The sequence below is a fragment of the Agelaius phoeniceus genome, chromosome Z (assembly GCF_051311805.1).
Source record: "Agelaius phoeniceus isolate bAgePho1 chromosome Z, bAgePho1.hap1, whole genome shotgun sequence".
NCBI lineage: Eukaryota > Metazoa > Chordata > Aves > Passeriformes > Icteridae > Agelaius > Agelaius phoeniceus.
In genome coordinates this window covers 57,224,031-57,238,941 of record NC_135303.1, presented here as the reverse complement: position 1 = coordinate 57,238,941, position 14,911 = coordinate 57,224,031, and the positions used below count along the sequence as shown (strand labels likewise).

The window sequence follows — 14,911 nt, the reverse complement described above, 5'->3', positions numbered from 1 at the left end:
CTAAACTCAGTTTCTTTGGCTCTTTGATCTTGACTGTGAAATAAAGCAAACCTGAAAAATGCCTACTAAGTTACATTTGGTAACTGGCAGTACTCTTCTCAATGGCTGTTCAAGGTAGGCATCTTATCTGAGGGACACTGAGTGGTGATAATATGTAAATATCATTTATTCCTGAGACTAAATTTGGAATATATTGCATACCAGTGCTTCTCACAGATTTTTTTAAATTTACATTATAAAATCCAAGGAGTCCCAGCCCTCCAGGTGGAAGCACCATGCTTTCACGTTCACAGGCAGCTACACTCCCTTTGGCACTGTGTCGACTCTCCTGGTCACAGCTTGAAGCTCATGTCCTTCAGATATTGCTTTCATCCCCACCATCAGTCCCACTGCCACCACTTCTGCTCTGCCTAGGCCAGGTCATGCTCTCCTATCTCTTTTCCCCATGCCACAACATACTCCTTGTGCCTGGATCACCCACAGCCTGAATTCTGACTCTCTGAATTTCTGAAATATATGGTTTGTTTTGAGAATATAAGCTATTTTTTCTTTTGAAAATACAAATACTAAAGCATCAATTTACATCTTTTCACACTGTTCACAATGTATTTAATATGCTTAGAATATTACTGTGTCACTCTTGTCAAAATGCTTTCCTACAATGACATTAAAACGTGAGAAAATCTGAAATCAAAGACAACTTTGTGTGAAAGTTGTCACTTACAAATACAAAAGGAAATTGGAGAACGGATGCAAACCCCTTTTATTTTTTTCATGGCCAAACATTATAACTATGTATTAAACATACATAGGTCTGGCTCATGGAGGGTGTTGACCCTTGCTGAGAGTTACCTAAGGGCTATGTGGAGCATGTAAACTTCTGCAAGCAAAGGGAGACACTGCTAAGTCCATACTGTAAAGACCCCCAAAATAAATTTTTATGCTTCTATCACAGTGTACCAGAGAAATTGCTGGTGCAAATATACACATCTCTGATACTCTTGAACCAAGTAGTGGCAGAATGTTTTCAGATGAACTTTTTCAGTGGGAAATTGGTTTCTCTGTTAAAAATAAAGCTTTCATAGATGTCAGTACTTTTCTCCAATTTTCTACAGTTTCAATCAGTTCTGAAAGTCCTTTTTGAGTTTTTTGGGGTTTTTTTCTTTTTTTTTTTTGTTTTAACAATTTCCTTTTTCCCAGCTTTTTTGAAGATGAAGGTATAGACACCATCTACCACCTTTCTCTCCTAGGATCTCAGCTTTCAATCTAGTTTCCAGGAGTGCTTATCTGAACATTCTAAGTGATTCTTTCCATCACTGTATATCTGAAATTAATTCAACTCTGAGAGCAGTCCTTACTTTGCACCATGCCTTTGTTGCCTCTGATCATATTCAAGAAAACAATAGAAGATAGAAATGAGTACCCACTGCATCAAGTATTTCTTATATGCTGCTTTGAGTACCATTACCAAACTTGGCAAGTAGATATGATTACAATAGAATAGAATTTTTAGAGTAGCAAGTTATTTCTGGAGTGACGATGTGAAAATATTAATACCTAACAATGGTGAAATACCTGTGGATTTTTTTAACCTGACTCTCATGTTTTCATAGCAGGATACTCAGTACATGGGCTTAAATAAACATACAGTCAAAAGAAGTCAAAATAAAAGTGTTTATTATTACAATAATCTGCATTGTGGTCTCTTCCTCTCTGGTCATTTTTACACAGGACCTATTGCCTCAAGTTTGTGTTTGTCTGAAATTTTCCCTATTTAGGATGTTTATTCAATAATTCAATATTAATTTATTATTAGATATTTAGTAATATGAATTCTTTGTCTGACTGAAGGGCTGTATCTCTAAAACCAATGATTACAGATTCTCTTTTTTCACCTTCTTATGAGAAAATGGGGCAACTCTGGGGCAACTCCTTTTCCAGTCTTCCCCTTGACTACCATTTCTGATGCCTCTTTTGTATTGTGTATGAAGCCATTATGACATTGGAATACATTTTTTCTGAACTCTACACATGCAATCTTTTTTCTTTAATGTATTTTTTGAGAATAGAACTTGACTGTCTGTTTATACATTTTAAATTATATTCAGATTTTGTTAGAATATCTGCCTTGGATATACTAATACATTGCTGACATTAACTTTGAAGTTTACTAATTTTCATAAGGTTATTTGGAAGAAAGAAAAAAAAAAGAAAAAACATACCTGATTAATATGCACTGTTTCCTTATTTTGTGAATTCTTGCTTGTCTGTGAATTGTCTCCAAAGACTTTCAGATTTGTATCATCCACACCATCATCACTGTCATTCTAGGACCAGAAATTACATTGGTTCAAATAAGAAGCTGAAGGCCTTTCTTGTGTACAATAAGAACTGATTTATAATCTGAGGCCTGGGCTACCATGGAAGCAAGTGAGTGAGTGACAGGAAATGGCCTCAAGTTACACCATGAGAGATTTAAATTAGATATTGGGAAAAATTTCTTCACTGAAAGGGTGGTCAGGCATTGCAACAGGCTGCCCAGGGAAGTGATAGACTCATGCCTGAAGCATTCCAAAAACCTGTAGATGTGGCACTTTGGGGGGACAGTTAATTGGTGAACATGGTGGTACTAGATTAATGGTTGAACTCAATGATCTTATAGGTCTTTTAATATCTAAATGATTCTACAATTCTCTTTGCTACTTTACCACAACAGGGAACCCAAAACTTGGTGTGCAAAGCTTGGCTGTTCGAGTCCCTGCACTACTGCACAAAGGTGCCTTGGCCATGAATGGTACTCAGCTAATGAATCTGCTTTTTTCTCGACTAAAGTCACATGTCTCCCACGGTGAATCGTGCTGTCCACTTCTTCAGGACTGGTTCAACAAGTTTATAAAATTCCAAGCCTTCTCCTCACCAAGGGCAAAATGGACTATTTGGGGCCTTCCCCAATTGTTAGTACCTTTGCTCCAGTATTTGTGCTCCTTACACAGATGGAATAAATGTGAACCTGTACTTATATTACTCTAAGAATAAAATACTCAGGGCATCTTTAAAGAGAGGAGTTAGCTTTATCACATTAATCCTCTGAGTTATACCTTTTATTAGAGAGATGACAACAGCCATAACCAGCCCAATTAATTTTTATTTTTTAAAATAAATCCTGAATCTCAATTTTCTTGTTTCTTAATGTTTTGAAGGATAAGTTATCTCTTTTTAATGGTCTGAGGACATCTGGTTTTGTAAGAAAGCTGTCTAAACAAAATTTCAGATAACTTACATCTGCAATTGTTGTGAATGTTTTGTATTTCAGTGGTTTCTTATGGCAGCAGTTGCAGTACGATAATTTCACTGGGTTTTATTGCATGAAGTATCTCATTATTTACATGGCAATAAACTCAGTAAATTAGTATTTACAATTAAAACAATCACTTCCACATGAACAATACAAAATAACCTGAATCATAGTAAATTCAAAAAAATTTCTAAAGACAGGAACAAACAGTACTACTAGAAATAAATTGAATTTTGCCTTTTTGTAGAAACACGGCCTTAGAAGCAACTAGAACAATGCTTACTAACACTTTTCCTTAAAGATACTTTGCCTCTAAACTTCACCAAAAAAATCAGTTTCAGTCAAAGTGTTTTTGTAACTTTTTGTGTCTCGGAGAAGAGAGAGTCACAAGAGGTTTTTTATTCAAGTGTTGTGGCCTTGATACATTATTTTGCTCACTTCTAGGTGAAGAGTATGTTTTCTTTAGCTTAAGAGAGACATTTCTGTTTCAGAAACACTTGTCACTTGTTTGCCTGCTAACCATACTATCAGAGGGGTTTGCTTCCCCTGCAGCCAGCAACAAACGCAGCTACTGAACGCTCCATGCAATTAAAAAAAAAAAAAAAGTCACAAGAAGCAGAGATTAACTGTAGCATTGAGATATATTAAAAATACTACAGAGGACAGCATTGCAAAATCAAATTACAAAGTGTTCTGTAATTCACATCCACACACCCTCACACACTGAGAATGTTGTCTTTCAAGAGTTCTATACTTATTGCTGAGGTAGAAAAAGCAGAGATTTCCTAGAACTTTTTCAGTAAATGTGTGAAAAATAATAATCATGCAAGTTGCTGTTCATGAAATACACAAGTAAAGGATAATCTATGTTGGAAGACACCTCTAGAAGTCACTTTGGTGAACCCATTGCGCAAGTGCAATAATTACATAAGAAGTTTCATTTATAGAATAATTAAAATATATGAATGTATGGATAATGTAACAAAACCACTAAGAGCATCACATAATTTCTGGAACTCAGTAGCCCACGCTGCAGATTGATAGAATTGTGCCCTTCTCTGTGAATTTAAAAAGTTGTGATTTCAACTGATCATATTACATTTCTGGATTATTACTGTTTCAGTAGAAACTGGTTAATTACAATTGCTAACACGGTTGCTCTAGTAAGTTTTCTGTTGACTCGAATAGTCTTTGAATAAGTGCCATGAAGCTGAGTAGTTTTCTTATTTCACAGGTAATTTTTTAAGAACTGTGTCTTCATTCTCCCCTTTATAAAATTTTTTTGTTTGTTTTGTTTGGTGAAAACATATTATTTAACCCTATTGCTTGAAGAAAAAAAATCTATTTTTAATTTGTAATAAGAACAGAAATATTCAAGTGACAAATAAAATTATCTATTCCCCTTTCCTGCTTACTTAGTATCTGAGGTACTGAAGGAACGCCTCAACAAAATAATGGTCCGTGCTTATCACCTACTGTTGCTGATTGCTATATGTAAGCAGCTCAACAAAGGCAGAAAACTTCTACCTCATTTACTCAGTATCCTTTTCAACTCCCTGTAAATGTCTGGAGAACAAAACAGCGCAAGAGAAAGTGGGAGTTCAGGCCTTAGGAACTATAGTTAGCACAATCCTGTTATGAGCACAGGCCAGTACAGCAGCATGTGAAGTCACTTCTGAACCTACTCAACCTCCAGACGACATGAGAGAGCAGGAAGTTCACAGAGAAGCTTCAGAAAATTCTCTTTGCTTTATTACACAGTTTAAGGATTACAGAATTGGCCCATCTATTTGGAATGCTTGTAATATGACAACTGTTTTGAAACCTTGTTTCTGCTTTCACAAACTGCTTTACTTTAAGAGCTTGGAATTCCCCTCTTGTAAAATACTTGGTTAAATGACAAGGACATAGCTGTGTCAATATTTGTTTAGTTCCCTCTTGACGAGCTGTTAATTCACCTAGTATTGTTGCACACCTACACTCCTTGATCTTCCCTGCCATCTCCTCCTTGATTTAGAAGTAGGATGGATTTTGCAAAGGGCTATTAACTTCTATTGTGTTTTTAACAATAGTAGACACTCTGGAGTAGATGGTGTTATGCTCATGCTAGTTAGGGAGGAAAATAGGATGGCCAACATTGCATTGAGGCAGCTGCTTAAACTGTTTATGGTTTAAGGGTGGGTCCTTACATTATGTTGGAGATTAGAATCAGGATACTCAAGGAGCTGACTGGAAAATAGATGCTTCAAAAGAAAATAGTTCACGTTAGAATGTCGGATTCTGCTGCATCTCAAGAGATTTCTCATGGTATTTGCCCAGCAGAAGTGAAGCCATCTAGTTTACAGTTTAAAACTTGCTTCTCTTTAAATATTCAGCTACCCTGAACACCATTCATCTAGGTTTTCTCTAATGTACTATCTTTTGTTAGCCACTGCCATGATTCTGGAGTTTAAATGCATTTTAAATATTGAGGAAGAATTTATTTAAATTAATAATCACAGCACTCATAAATACCTCTCGAATTATAAAACTCAGTCTACAAGGCAGGAAGGATGAATGTTCATTATCCATGTACTAAACTACAGCAAATGAGTTGTATAAACAACAGGTAAGAAAAAGATTCTGCCAGATATAAATTTAGCAGGCTACATCTTCGTGGGCTGTTTTGAAAAGGACTGTAAGTAAGACTCCCCAGCTCTGAGTACATTGTTGTTTCCTGAAAAAAAATTTAGGTTTTCAGGGTAGGATAGCTGGTTATTATCCTGAAATGTAGGGGTTTTTATTAAAAAAAAAAAAAAAAACAAGTATGGCTTTGGAAATCAAGTTTTGAAAATGTGGAAAAGGATTACATAATTTCCTGTCTGGATCTGGTTAAATAATGCAGTGCAATGCCTCCTTAATTTCTAAGGGTAAACATAACAGGGATGCTCACAAATATAAATTCTGAATAACATCTATAGTCTTAATTAACCAACCAGACAAGAGTACTTAGGAAACGGTGAAAAATGGCAATAAACAGAAATTGTATTTTTTAGGATATGTTTTAAGCTTGTTTAAAGGAAATGGATGCATGCCTTATGGCAATACAAATGTCCTATGCACTGTGAGCAAGGGACAGAATATTAAAGGGGATCCTTCCTCAAGTCAACTTCTTAAGAGCGTGCTGTGCTTTGCTACAGAAACAGGTACAGGCTGTTTAATGCATCATAACACTAGGGATAGGAGGCCAGTGAACAATAAATATTTATTAGCTGTTATCTTCCCTTTGCCCTTTATTTATGTTTGCCTCTGTGTTGCTTTTAACTGTAGGGCAGTTTATTCATCCCACCTACGGTTTCTTTTTAAGATGCAGCTTTTATAATTCCTTATGGAGTGAGTGTGACTTGATGTTTTATGTTATCAGAGATCTGAACGATTAAAGTTTTGCCTCTTTAATGAGGGCTAAAGGCAAGCTAGGTAAATCCAATCTCAGTTTTAGGGTTATTATTAGTGATACAGGGTTTTGGAGCAGGAAGCTGTGGGCAAGTGTAGTGGTCCTCCGGCCAGCCAGTGCTATGTATGAGAGGTTGACTGAATCACCTTGAAGGCAAGAGACACAGCAGCATTTCCACACATTATGTATGACATTATTGTAGCTATAGATACACAATCTGTTACGCTGGTACATAGACGCTTAGCAGGAAAAATATTCTGAATTGTGGATAATGATTGATCTAAGTTCCTTAAATAACACGACATTTTTAAGATGAAAAAAAATTAACAATCTGAATATCTCATTATAAACAGTGCAGCAATCTACAGATTGTACTATGAGGCAGCATCCAGAGCAGGCAACTTTAGCATGTAGGTCTTAACAACTGCATTGGATTTTATTAAGTTAAATACTTTATTACTGAATGGTAGGAACATGATAGGGAAGACTGGCAGTATAGGTAAAGAAAGCTACGTATCTTCTTAAAACCTATAGAAAAAGCTCACCCATTGTATTACACCCAGATGGCTGTGGGTAATTGAGATATTCCTAATATCAAAAAGAGAGAGACAAAGAGGGAAACTGCAGACGTGTACCTTTGGGGTTTATTGTCGGTTGTCTTTTGAGACCATTTTGAGCCGTTAATAAGGGGGAAAGTTGCTTCTGAGTCTCCCAGGTACTGGCATCATCACAAGGTAACAATGCAGTATCTGCAATTTCAACACTATGCTCAAGTGGAAACTGCATAGTGCACAAAAGAAGTAGCTGGTATTTTGCAGAACCAGACATTTTTAAAAATGCAATTAATGGTATTAATGTAACTTCATGCTGCATGGATGCAATCCTATCTGAAAGTTAACATTTGTTAAATGAGGGTGTACTACACTACCATTGAAAATGGTGACGCAGTGAAAATCCTACCACAGTACAAATGGATGTGTGTTTACATATCAATAGCAACCGAGATTTTGAAAAGAGCTCATAGTTATCGCTCTTTGAGCATTTGTGTGACAAATCAAAAAGCAGACTACTCTATATTGCAACTTCTTCATCCCGTTAGCATCCCTTTGCAACAGAAAGCACAGTGCTTCTCATTCTTGACTTAATAAAGGTCTGATATATGATACTTCAACGATCACTTGTTAGCTTTGAGCTGCTTTGCATTGCATTGAGAACTCTTTTACTAACTTAAGTCTACTTTACAAATCGCCTAACTCGGATTTACTTGTCTGTTATTTTATCCCTATGTGCATTAATCATTAAGTGGTTCAGGTGCATCTGAAGGTACCTATGGATACTTAAAGTGGTTTAAACTATACCTTTTCCAGACCACTTTTATATTTTGTGGTTTCGGTAAGATACTCATTGCCTAATACATAAAGACTCATTTATTTTGGAGGAATTAAATGTTCACTCTTTGTACAAGGAAAGCTTAAACACAAGAAATGGTGGGACATGATGAGACTGTTTAGTTTTTAGGTGGTTCACAGTGGCTTTTACTGTGATTTGTTTATATACAGAATTTTACCTATTTCCTTCTGTGTCTTATTTTTTCTAGGGAGGGACTTACATATTGAAACGGAGAGAAGACATTGTAGAAGTAATTAAAAATGGCCCAGGTAAGCTAGCTGCGTAAGGCAGAGGGTTAACCCGGGTTACTATACTGTGCTACACAGATCTCTGAGGAAAACTGTGATTTTCAGCTAATGCCATTTAAGAGAGTTCAACACCGAGCTTTTGCAGCTAGGGACTCTTCTCCTTTTTGAATTTGTAAGTACAAATTTAGGAAGCGGATGACGCTGGTTTAGTCACATATTTTGTGTGAAAACACAGGATAAAACCTCTTATCTCGCTCACTTGAACTGACGGAGACTCAAGTTCAAATTGCTTATCCGTCTGCTCCGAAGCACAGATGAGTTGAGAGCTCTCTGATTACTCAGGAGAAAGGCCTAACCACTGGGCTATCATGTTTTATGAGTTACCTCTCTTGCCTACATTCCGTAAGTATTCCATGACAGGCTTCTCTGTCCGAACAGCGCAATGAATAAATATACATAGCAGTTGAATGTCGGTGATGTTATGTAATAGTCTACATGCTTAGCATCTCAAAGCCCGTTCTGTGTTATTTGGATAGTGCCGGCAGATACCCACATCAGCTGCACACTTCCTGCTAGCTGAGATCAGGAGCAGCGTAAGGATCGGAGACTGCAAAGGAGAGCAAGGAGCTGCTTTGTTAATATAGCCCTCTTCAGAGTATTTCACAGCCACTGTCGCTCCCCGACTTATTCTACTTTCAGCAACAAGTACAGAGAGCCAGCCCGGCTGCGGGTTCGCAAGTTTTTGTTTGTGTCTGCTCTAATTCCAGTGAAAGCACAGGGATGCTGGGGCACTGGGAAACAATAAATAACAACCACCTTTGGTGTTTTTTTGTGGTTTTTTTTGTTTGTTTGTTTTTTTGTGGTGTTTGTTCGTTTGCGGGGGTTTCTGCTTACTCTTATGAAATCTGTGGGTTTTAAACGGCTGTTAATTTTATTTTATGCCTAGAAAATGCAAAAATCATCTGGGGGGGCTCCTTCTCTTTGCGCTCTTCTCGAGAGCAGAGAACAATTGCGCTTACTTTATGCATGGAAGAATGCTATGCCCCACTATAATTACATTATTACTTTATAATTTTTCTCATATTATTGAAATACATTGCTTTGATGAGTTATGTGTCTGCTGCATAATGCTGACCTTCTCTTCAACAGAACTGTAAATGACCTACCCTCAGAAAAAATCAGCAACTGATAGAGCAGATGGGAGCCAGTTGTGAGATCCATCAGTCTATGAAATGTTACCAAGTCAGGACACTTTTCAAAGCTAGCTGTATAACACTGAGGAGAGCATATTCCTGAATAAGTCAATTGTGCTCAGCTTTTTTTTCATAAGAGCCGTGTACTTTGGCAGGGTATCAGCACGTAGAATGTCGTAAAATACCTGCAGGCAGAGCGCAGAAAATGCTTTTTCTTTGTTCGGGGTCTGAATTCAACATTGTTCAATGTTTTTAACTCCTTCCTCTTCCCCAGAAAGCAAAGGAAACCACGCTTACCTGGAAGGCCAAATTGTGCACTCCTGAGCGATCGCGGTTGGTCTCCGTCATCTCCATGTGCCTGGTATGGAGTTTTTGGGTGAACGTTGGAATACTGGAAGCTACTTGCAGCACAGGACAGAATCAGCCAGGACCTGGTTAATCCATCTACAGAACCGGTACCACTTAAAGTCAAGTTAGGTGGAGGCCTTCTCAGGTTACCCTTACTCCCACTTAGCTCCACCTTCTCGCTCTGCTAGCGCAGCCCCTTTTGGCCAGCATGGAAAACGGCCTTCAGAGACAAGAATGGAGGACACCTACAGGCCCAAGAAACTTAGTTTACACAGTATATCTCTGGGTGGTCCTAAAGGCAAATGTGTGTACTTATATGACTTCTGTCTTTCCTCACTTGCGTGGGATGAAAACTTCCAAGTCCAGATTTTGAGAGGCCAACAAATTTTTGTCCTTTTTTAACAGGTATTCTCAAGCCATTATTTTTGTCATATTATGGTAGCTTTATTTTTCATAGTAGCTGGGGACTTCATCTAGCAGGAGAAAAAAACGAGAATGTCAATAACACTCAAAACTCTGACAAGTCTGGTAAAGCCACTTTCAGTTGGCATCCTATATTTCATGGCACAAAGTCTTTTGATTATCTGTCCACAGATTACTCACCTTTAACTGAAGAGTATTTATGATACTTTTCAGGCTTGCTATTTGCAGTATTGAAAATAGGCGTTCTTAAAACTATCAATTGGACCTCTTACCCCTGTTTTTTGTTGACTATGGACTTTGCGTATACAGCTTGTTCTGTGTAAGTCCTGAAAACACTAGCACTATTACAGACACCAATGTCAGACAGGATTTGTGTGAATAAAAAATTTGCCATTAAGAACAGCAAAAATTACAGTGTTCTGTTTCTTGGAAATGCAGCAAAGTATATTTATGAATTCATTAGCTGCCTACATTCAGAACTTTTTACATGCAGATGGAAAATGTCATGAGTTATGCCTCACCTTGTGAAAAGCAAAAAACTGTGCCCTGTTTTACGTATAAAACCAGAATGGATTGGCACGACTGAATATATTATTCAAAATAATGAACACTTACATGAAAAATAAGATGATGCATCTTTCTGAGTATTCTTCCAACTGTTTTACAGTATTATAAATCATACTGTCGCAATATGTGTTTTCTGAATATTATAACTATTGCTCAAAAAAGAGGACTAGCTGGGGGTTTTTTGGCCAGGAGTGCATGGTTTTTAATGATTTTTCAGTTTGCAGTATTCAGAATATTTTTGGAGACCCAGGTTTTGAAATCAATTTGTTTATTGGTAATTGTATTTGCCCTGTGAGTAGAGGACATTTTTTTGACTAATTACTTCTTTCTGCACAATAATCTTCAGCAAGAAATAACTGCAAATATCTTTAACAAGTTTTTATACAATTGCCTGCTGATTTCGGCATACCTCAGCTGCTTTTTCCCTTCCTTTCTTCCTTCTCTGCCCCTCCCTCCCCCCCCACCCCCTTCCAAGTTTGAACATGCTTTTACCATAAGAAGGTAGAGGAAACAATGAAATGAATAATTTCCAAATCCAGTCTATGCAATCTTAAAATCTGTCATCTGCATTTGCATGATGGAAGAAAGTTCTACCATCATAACTATTACAAGACAGTTCCTTGGCCCCATTAGATAACCCATTAGATACTTTTTAAAACAGTTTTTCTCATTTAAAAGAAATCTCAGAATAACATTGATTCAATAATTTCAGTGTGGTTTCCTCCTTTGAATTTTATTTTATGTTAGAAAATTCACAGCATAATTAAAACAAAAATACCCATACCTCCAATAAAAATCCTGAACTAACTATAAAAACTATGAAATATTGTTATTTTTTGGTGGACAGAGGACCATATATTTAAAGAAAATTAGATAACTCACTGGTATTTTTTTACATGATCAGTCAGAATTATATTTAATGTTTGATTTACATTGAACCCTTCCTTCTGGTTAGTTTAAATACTTACTTGAAGATATGTTTTCTTTTTTTTTTTATATCAAGATATGTTATGTGTCTGAGGAATATCGCATGCCACTATTTCAACTGATAACCAACCTGGACATCTGTTTTCCTCTTATGTGATTCTTTTGGCTGCGACAAAGCATTAAACACATATTCTTAAATTTTAGTGTGTTTTTACAAGAATGGATTAGTTGCTAGGCTGAAACAAATATGAATTGCCAAAATTCTACTGACAAATAGCAGAGAAAAAGAATTTACAATAATCTTAGTGTTGTTTCCAAAGAACAGTGATAAGAAACTTTATGTTCCATCCCACTATTTCTGCATAAACTCTGGAATCTCTTTGTCTTATTTAGAGGAAGACCAATCAAAAGGCCTAGTTGTCTCACTGAATTTCACATATAAATGAGATTTATATTTTTCCTAGTGTGAAAAATACGTGGAGGAAGTTTATTTTCATTTGAAGGAATAATTTTCCTGGGTGCTTCTCACTTCCATTTTTAATGGTAGAAGTTTGTGAATTTTTTGAAAGAATGCTGCTTTTTCAGTTGGGAGGCCTGAGAAATTAGGGAAGAAAAGCATTCTATTGTATTAAAATAACAATCTGGAAAATCAGAAAATACTTTTCATATACAGACTAAAGAAGATTTAATGTTAATGCGTTGGGTATTTTTACAATATTATGTAGAGCTGACACAGCAAACTACTGTTATTTCATCATACCTATGACCAAAATGTAGAAAATGAATATACTTTTGTAATTAATGTTTTTTAAAAAGGTTTGAATATAACAAGCTATTTTCTTGAATCCTTTCCTCAAAACATGAGAAAGGTGGTTTCTCTCATTCCCCGGAAAATTTTTTAGGGAGAATAATGTTATCACACCCTCAGGGTGTTTCTCCTTGTATTATAATGCAGGTGAAGGAAACAAGAAATCTTGCTAGTAGGAGAGGCTTTCAGCTGAGCTTTTTGCTTAGAGGTCTGAGTGGCAAAGATATGGAATACTGTGTCAAGTAAATAAAATATTTTGTTAGCAAATGAAACCTTACTGCTGCTATATGACTGCCATGAAACCCTAGTCACATGGTAAAGCATTCAGAACCACTTTGTTCTTCAAGTAAGAGCACAGCAATCCTCAATTTGCTCTGAAATTGGCACACAGACTGGTGAAAGCCAGAAAGGTTTTTTGGGTAATATAGAAATATTGACCAACAGCACAGCTTACTGTACACACAGCAGGCAAATATATAGCAACGTGATTCTTAATAATTTGCTAGGTGCATAGAGAAGATGAGCAGGACTATGAAGAAATGAGTAAGGTATCTAAAAAAGAGAAAATTCATGCTGAGTTTTTTTTCCCTTGTTGAACTGTGTGAAGCAATTTCATAGTTAGAACCTACCTGCCAAGTTCAAAAATTCAGAATTTTTACATTCTTAATTGATCCTATTCATTATGTATAGTTTTGTAAATATTACTTAGCTGTGAATTCAAGAACACTTCAGTTAAAAATTTCTAAAGCATTGAGATAATCAAATCCCAATTTTTCATATATGCCGTGAGTAAACTGCACCTCAGAGGAAAGGTGAATGAAAAAGACCATGGTTACCATTGAGAAATTGTTGGCAAGTAGTTACATTTTGCTCTATATCCTAACATTTATCTAGCCAGTCCTGCTTATCCCTCTTCTGACTTCTCTGAGTGAAAAAGGTGCCTTCCGTATTTGAAAAAACATGGGCCAAAAACTTTTTTTTTTTGTTGATGTCTATAACCTACAAGCTTCAGGTGTTTGCAGTATGGCTTACTGAGTTTTTAGAAATATTATCATCCCAGTGTCAAAGATAAACTATAACCTCCACATCATCTTGAGAATAAAGGGTGAAGGGAAGAAACTGCTGTCTTGGGGAAAGGAAACACAATTTTTTATGTGGGTAAAATTGTCCCTCAATACAAACTTTTCTTGGAGAGTGTGACTTTGGAACTTGTTTTTATGAAAAGGGCATTTCCCCTCCAAATTCTCAGGTAATGCTCTTACATTTTTAAGGGAAAAGCAGGCAGTGAAAAGGTCTTAGTAAGATAAAAACAGTTTAAAAAAATCAAAATGGTGCCAAGTTTGATGAGATGTGGACACAAACCCCTGGATCTCCATTTTTAAAAATCGTTTTGTTTGTACAAAGTGACTGTAAATGAGGTGGCTGAGTGGCCGGGTGCTGCCTCCATTTCTCCCAGGCTCTGCTCTGAGTTCAGTTTTTGATTATTAGTTGTCATAGACTCTGGCCCAGTAAATCTCCAGCTCTTACTCTGTCTTGCAGCTCTCCCTCTGAGATCTTTTGAAATCAGTATGAATTTGAGCAGACTTACTTTCTTCCTTGTTTCTCGTTTTATTTTCACTTCCTCGTGTTACTGTGACAGTAGAAATGAAACATTTGCATACTTCCCAGTTGAACTAAAGCTGACCCTTCACAGAATGAAAGCACTGCAAAAGAGGTGCATGTTTAACAAAAGCAATGAATTTGGGGGGGAAAGACTTCTCAGAGGAAAGTCAAGGGCTTTGAGGGCTATTGTGTTTGACCTTGTGGCAAATACCTGTGTAAAGTTAAAAAAAAAAAAATCCTGGGCACGTGTTTATTTTTACTTTATAATAATTTTACCTTCTTGCAAAATTTCCATCCCAGTGGGATGAAATGCTACAGTGAGTCAACAAGACAACTAATCACTCCTGTTGTGAAAACTAGACCTCTGAGGAGCAAAATGAATTACAGGTACAATCACTTGTTGCACTTCCTGCAAAGGCAGGTATGACCAACCCCGTTGGGAAATCAATTTATAATAGTGATAGAAGGAAAAATTTCAAATTCTTTCTGTGATTCTAGTGGTAGTGTAGGTGGCATTTGCAAGGACTGTGTATACAAAGGTGTGCCTCTGGGTGTACCTGTAGTGCTTCACGGGAACTTCCCAGCTTGTTTCTGTACAGGTGAGAGAGTGGACTCATTTGTGACAAATTACTACACCGAGTTCCTAGCTTGCTTTGTCTCAAAGGAACTGCCTAGTTG

At 36.7% G+C, this 14,911-nt stretch overlaps 1 protein-coding gene across 1 annotated transcript in view; it reads right to left on the bottom strand.

Annotated features, from left to right (window-relative positions):
* SLC28A3 (solute carrier family 28 member 3) overlaps positions 1–10,006 on the bottom strand; it is a 38,173-nt gene extending 28,167 nt beyond the window's left edge. The window contains exons 1-2 of the mRNA XM_054652494.2: positions 9,856–10,006; positions 2,223–2,327 (exon numbers count right to left, since the gene is read on the bottom strand). Coding sequence (XP_054508469.2) covers positions 2,223–2,327; positions 9,856–9,912 — 162 coding nt within the window. The 5' untranslated portion in view covers positions 9,913–10,006. The remainder of the gene's footprint in view (positions 1–2,222; positions 2,328–9,855) is intronic.
* Positions 10,007–14,911: the final 4,905 nt, after the last annotated feature.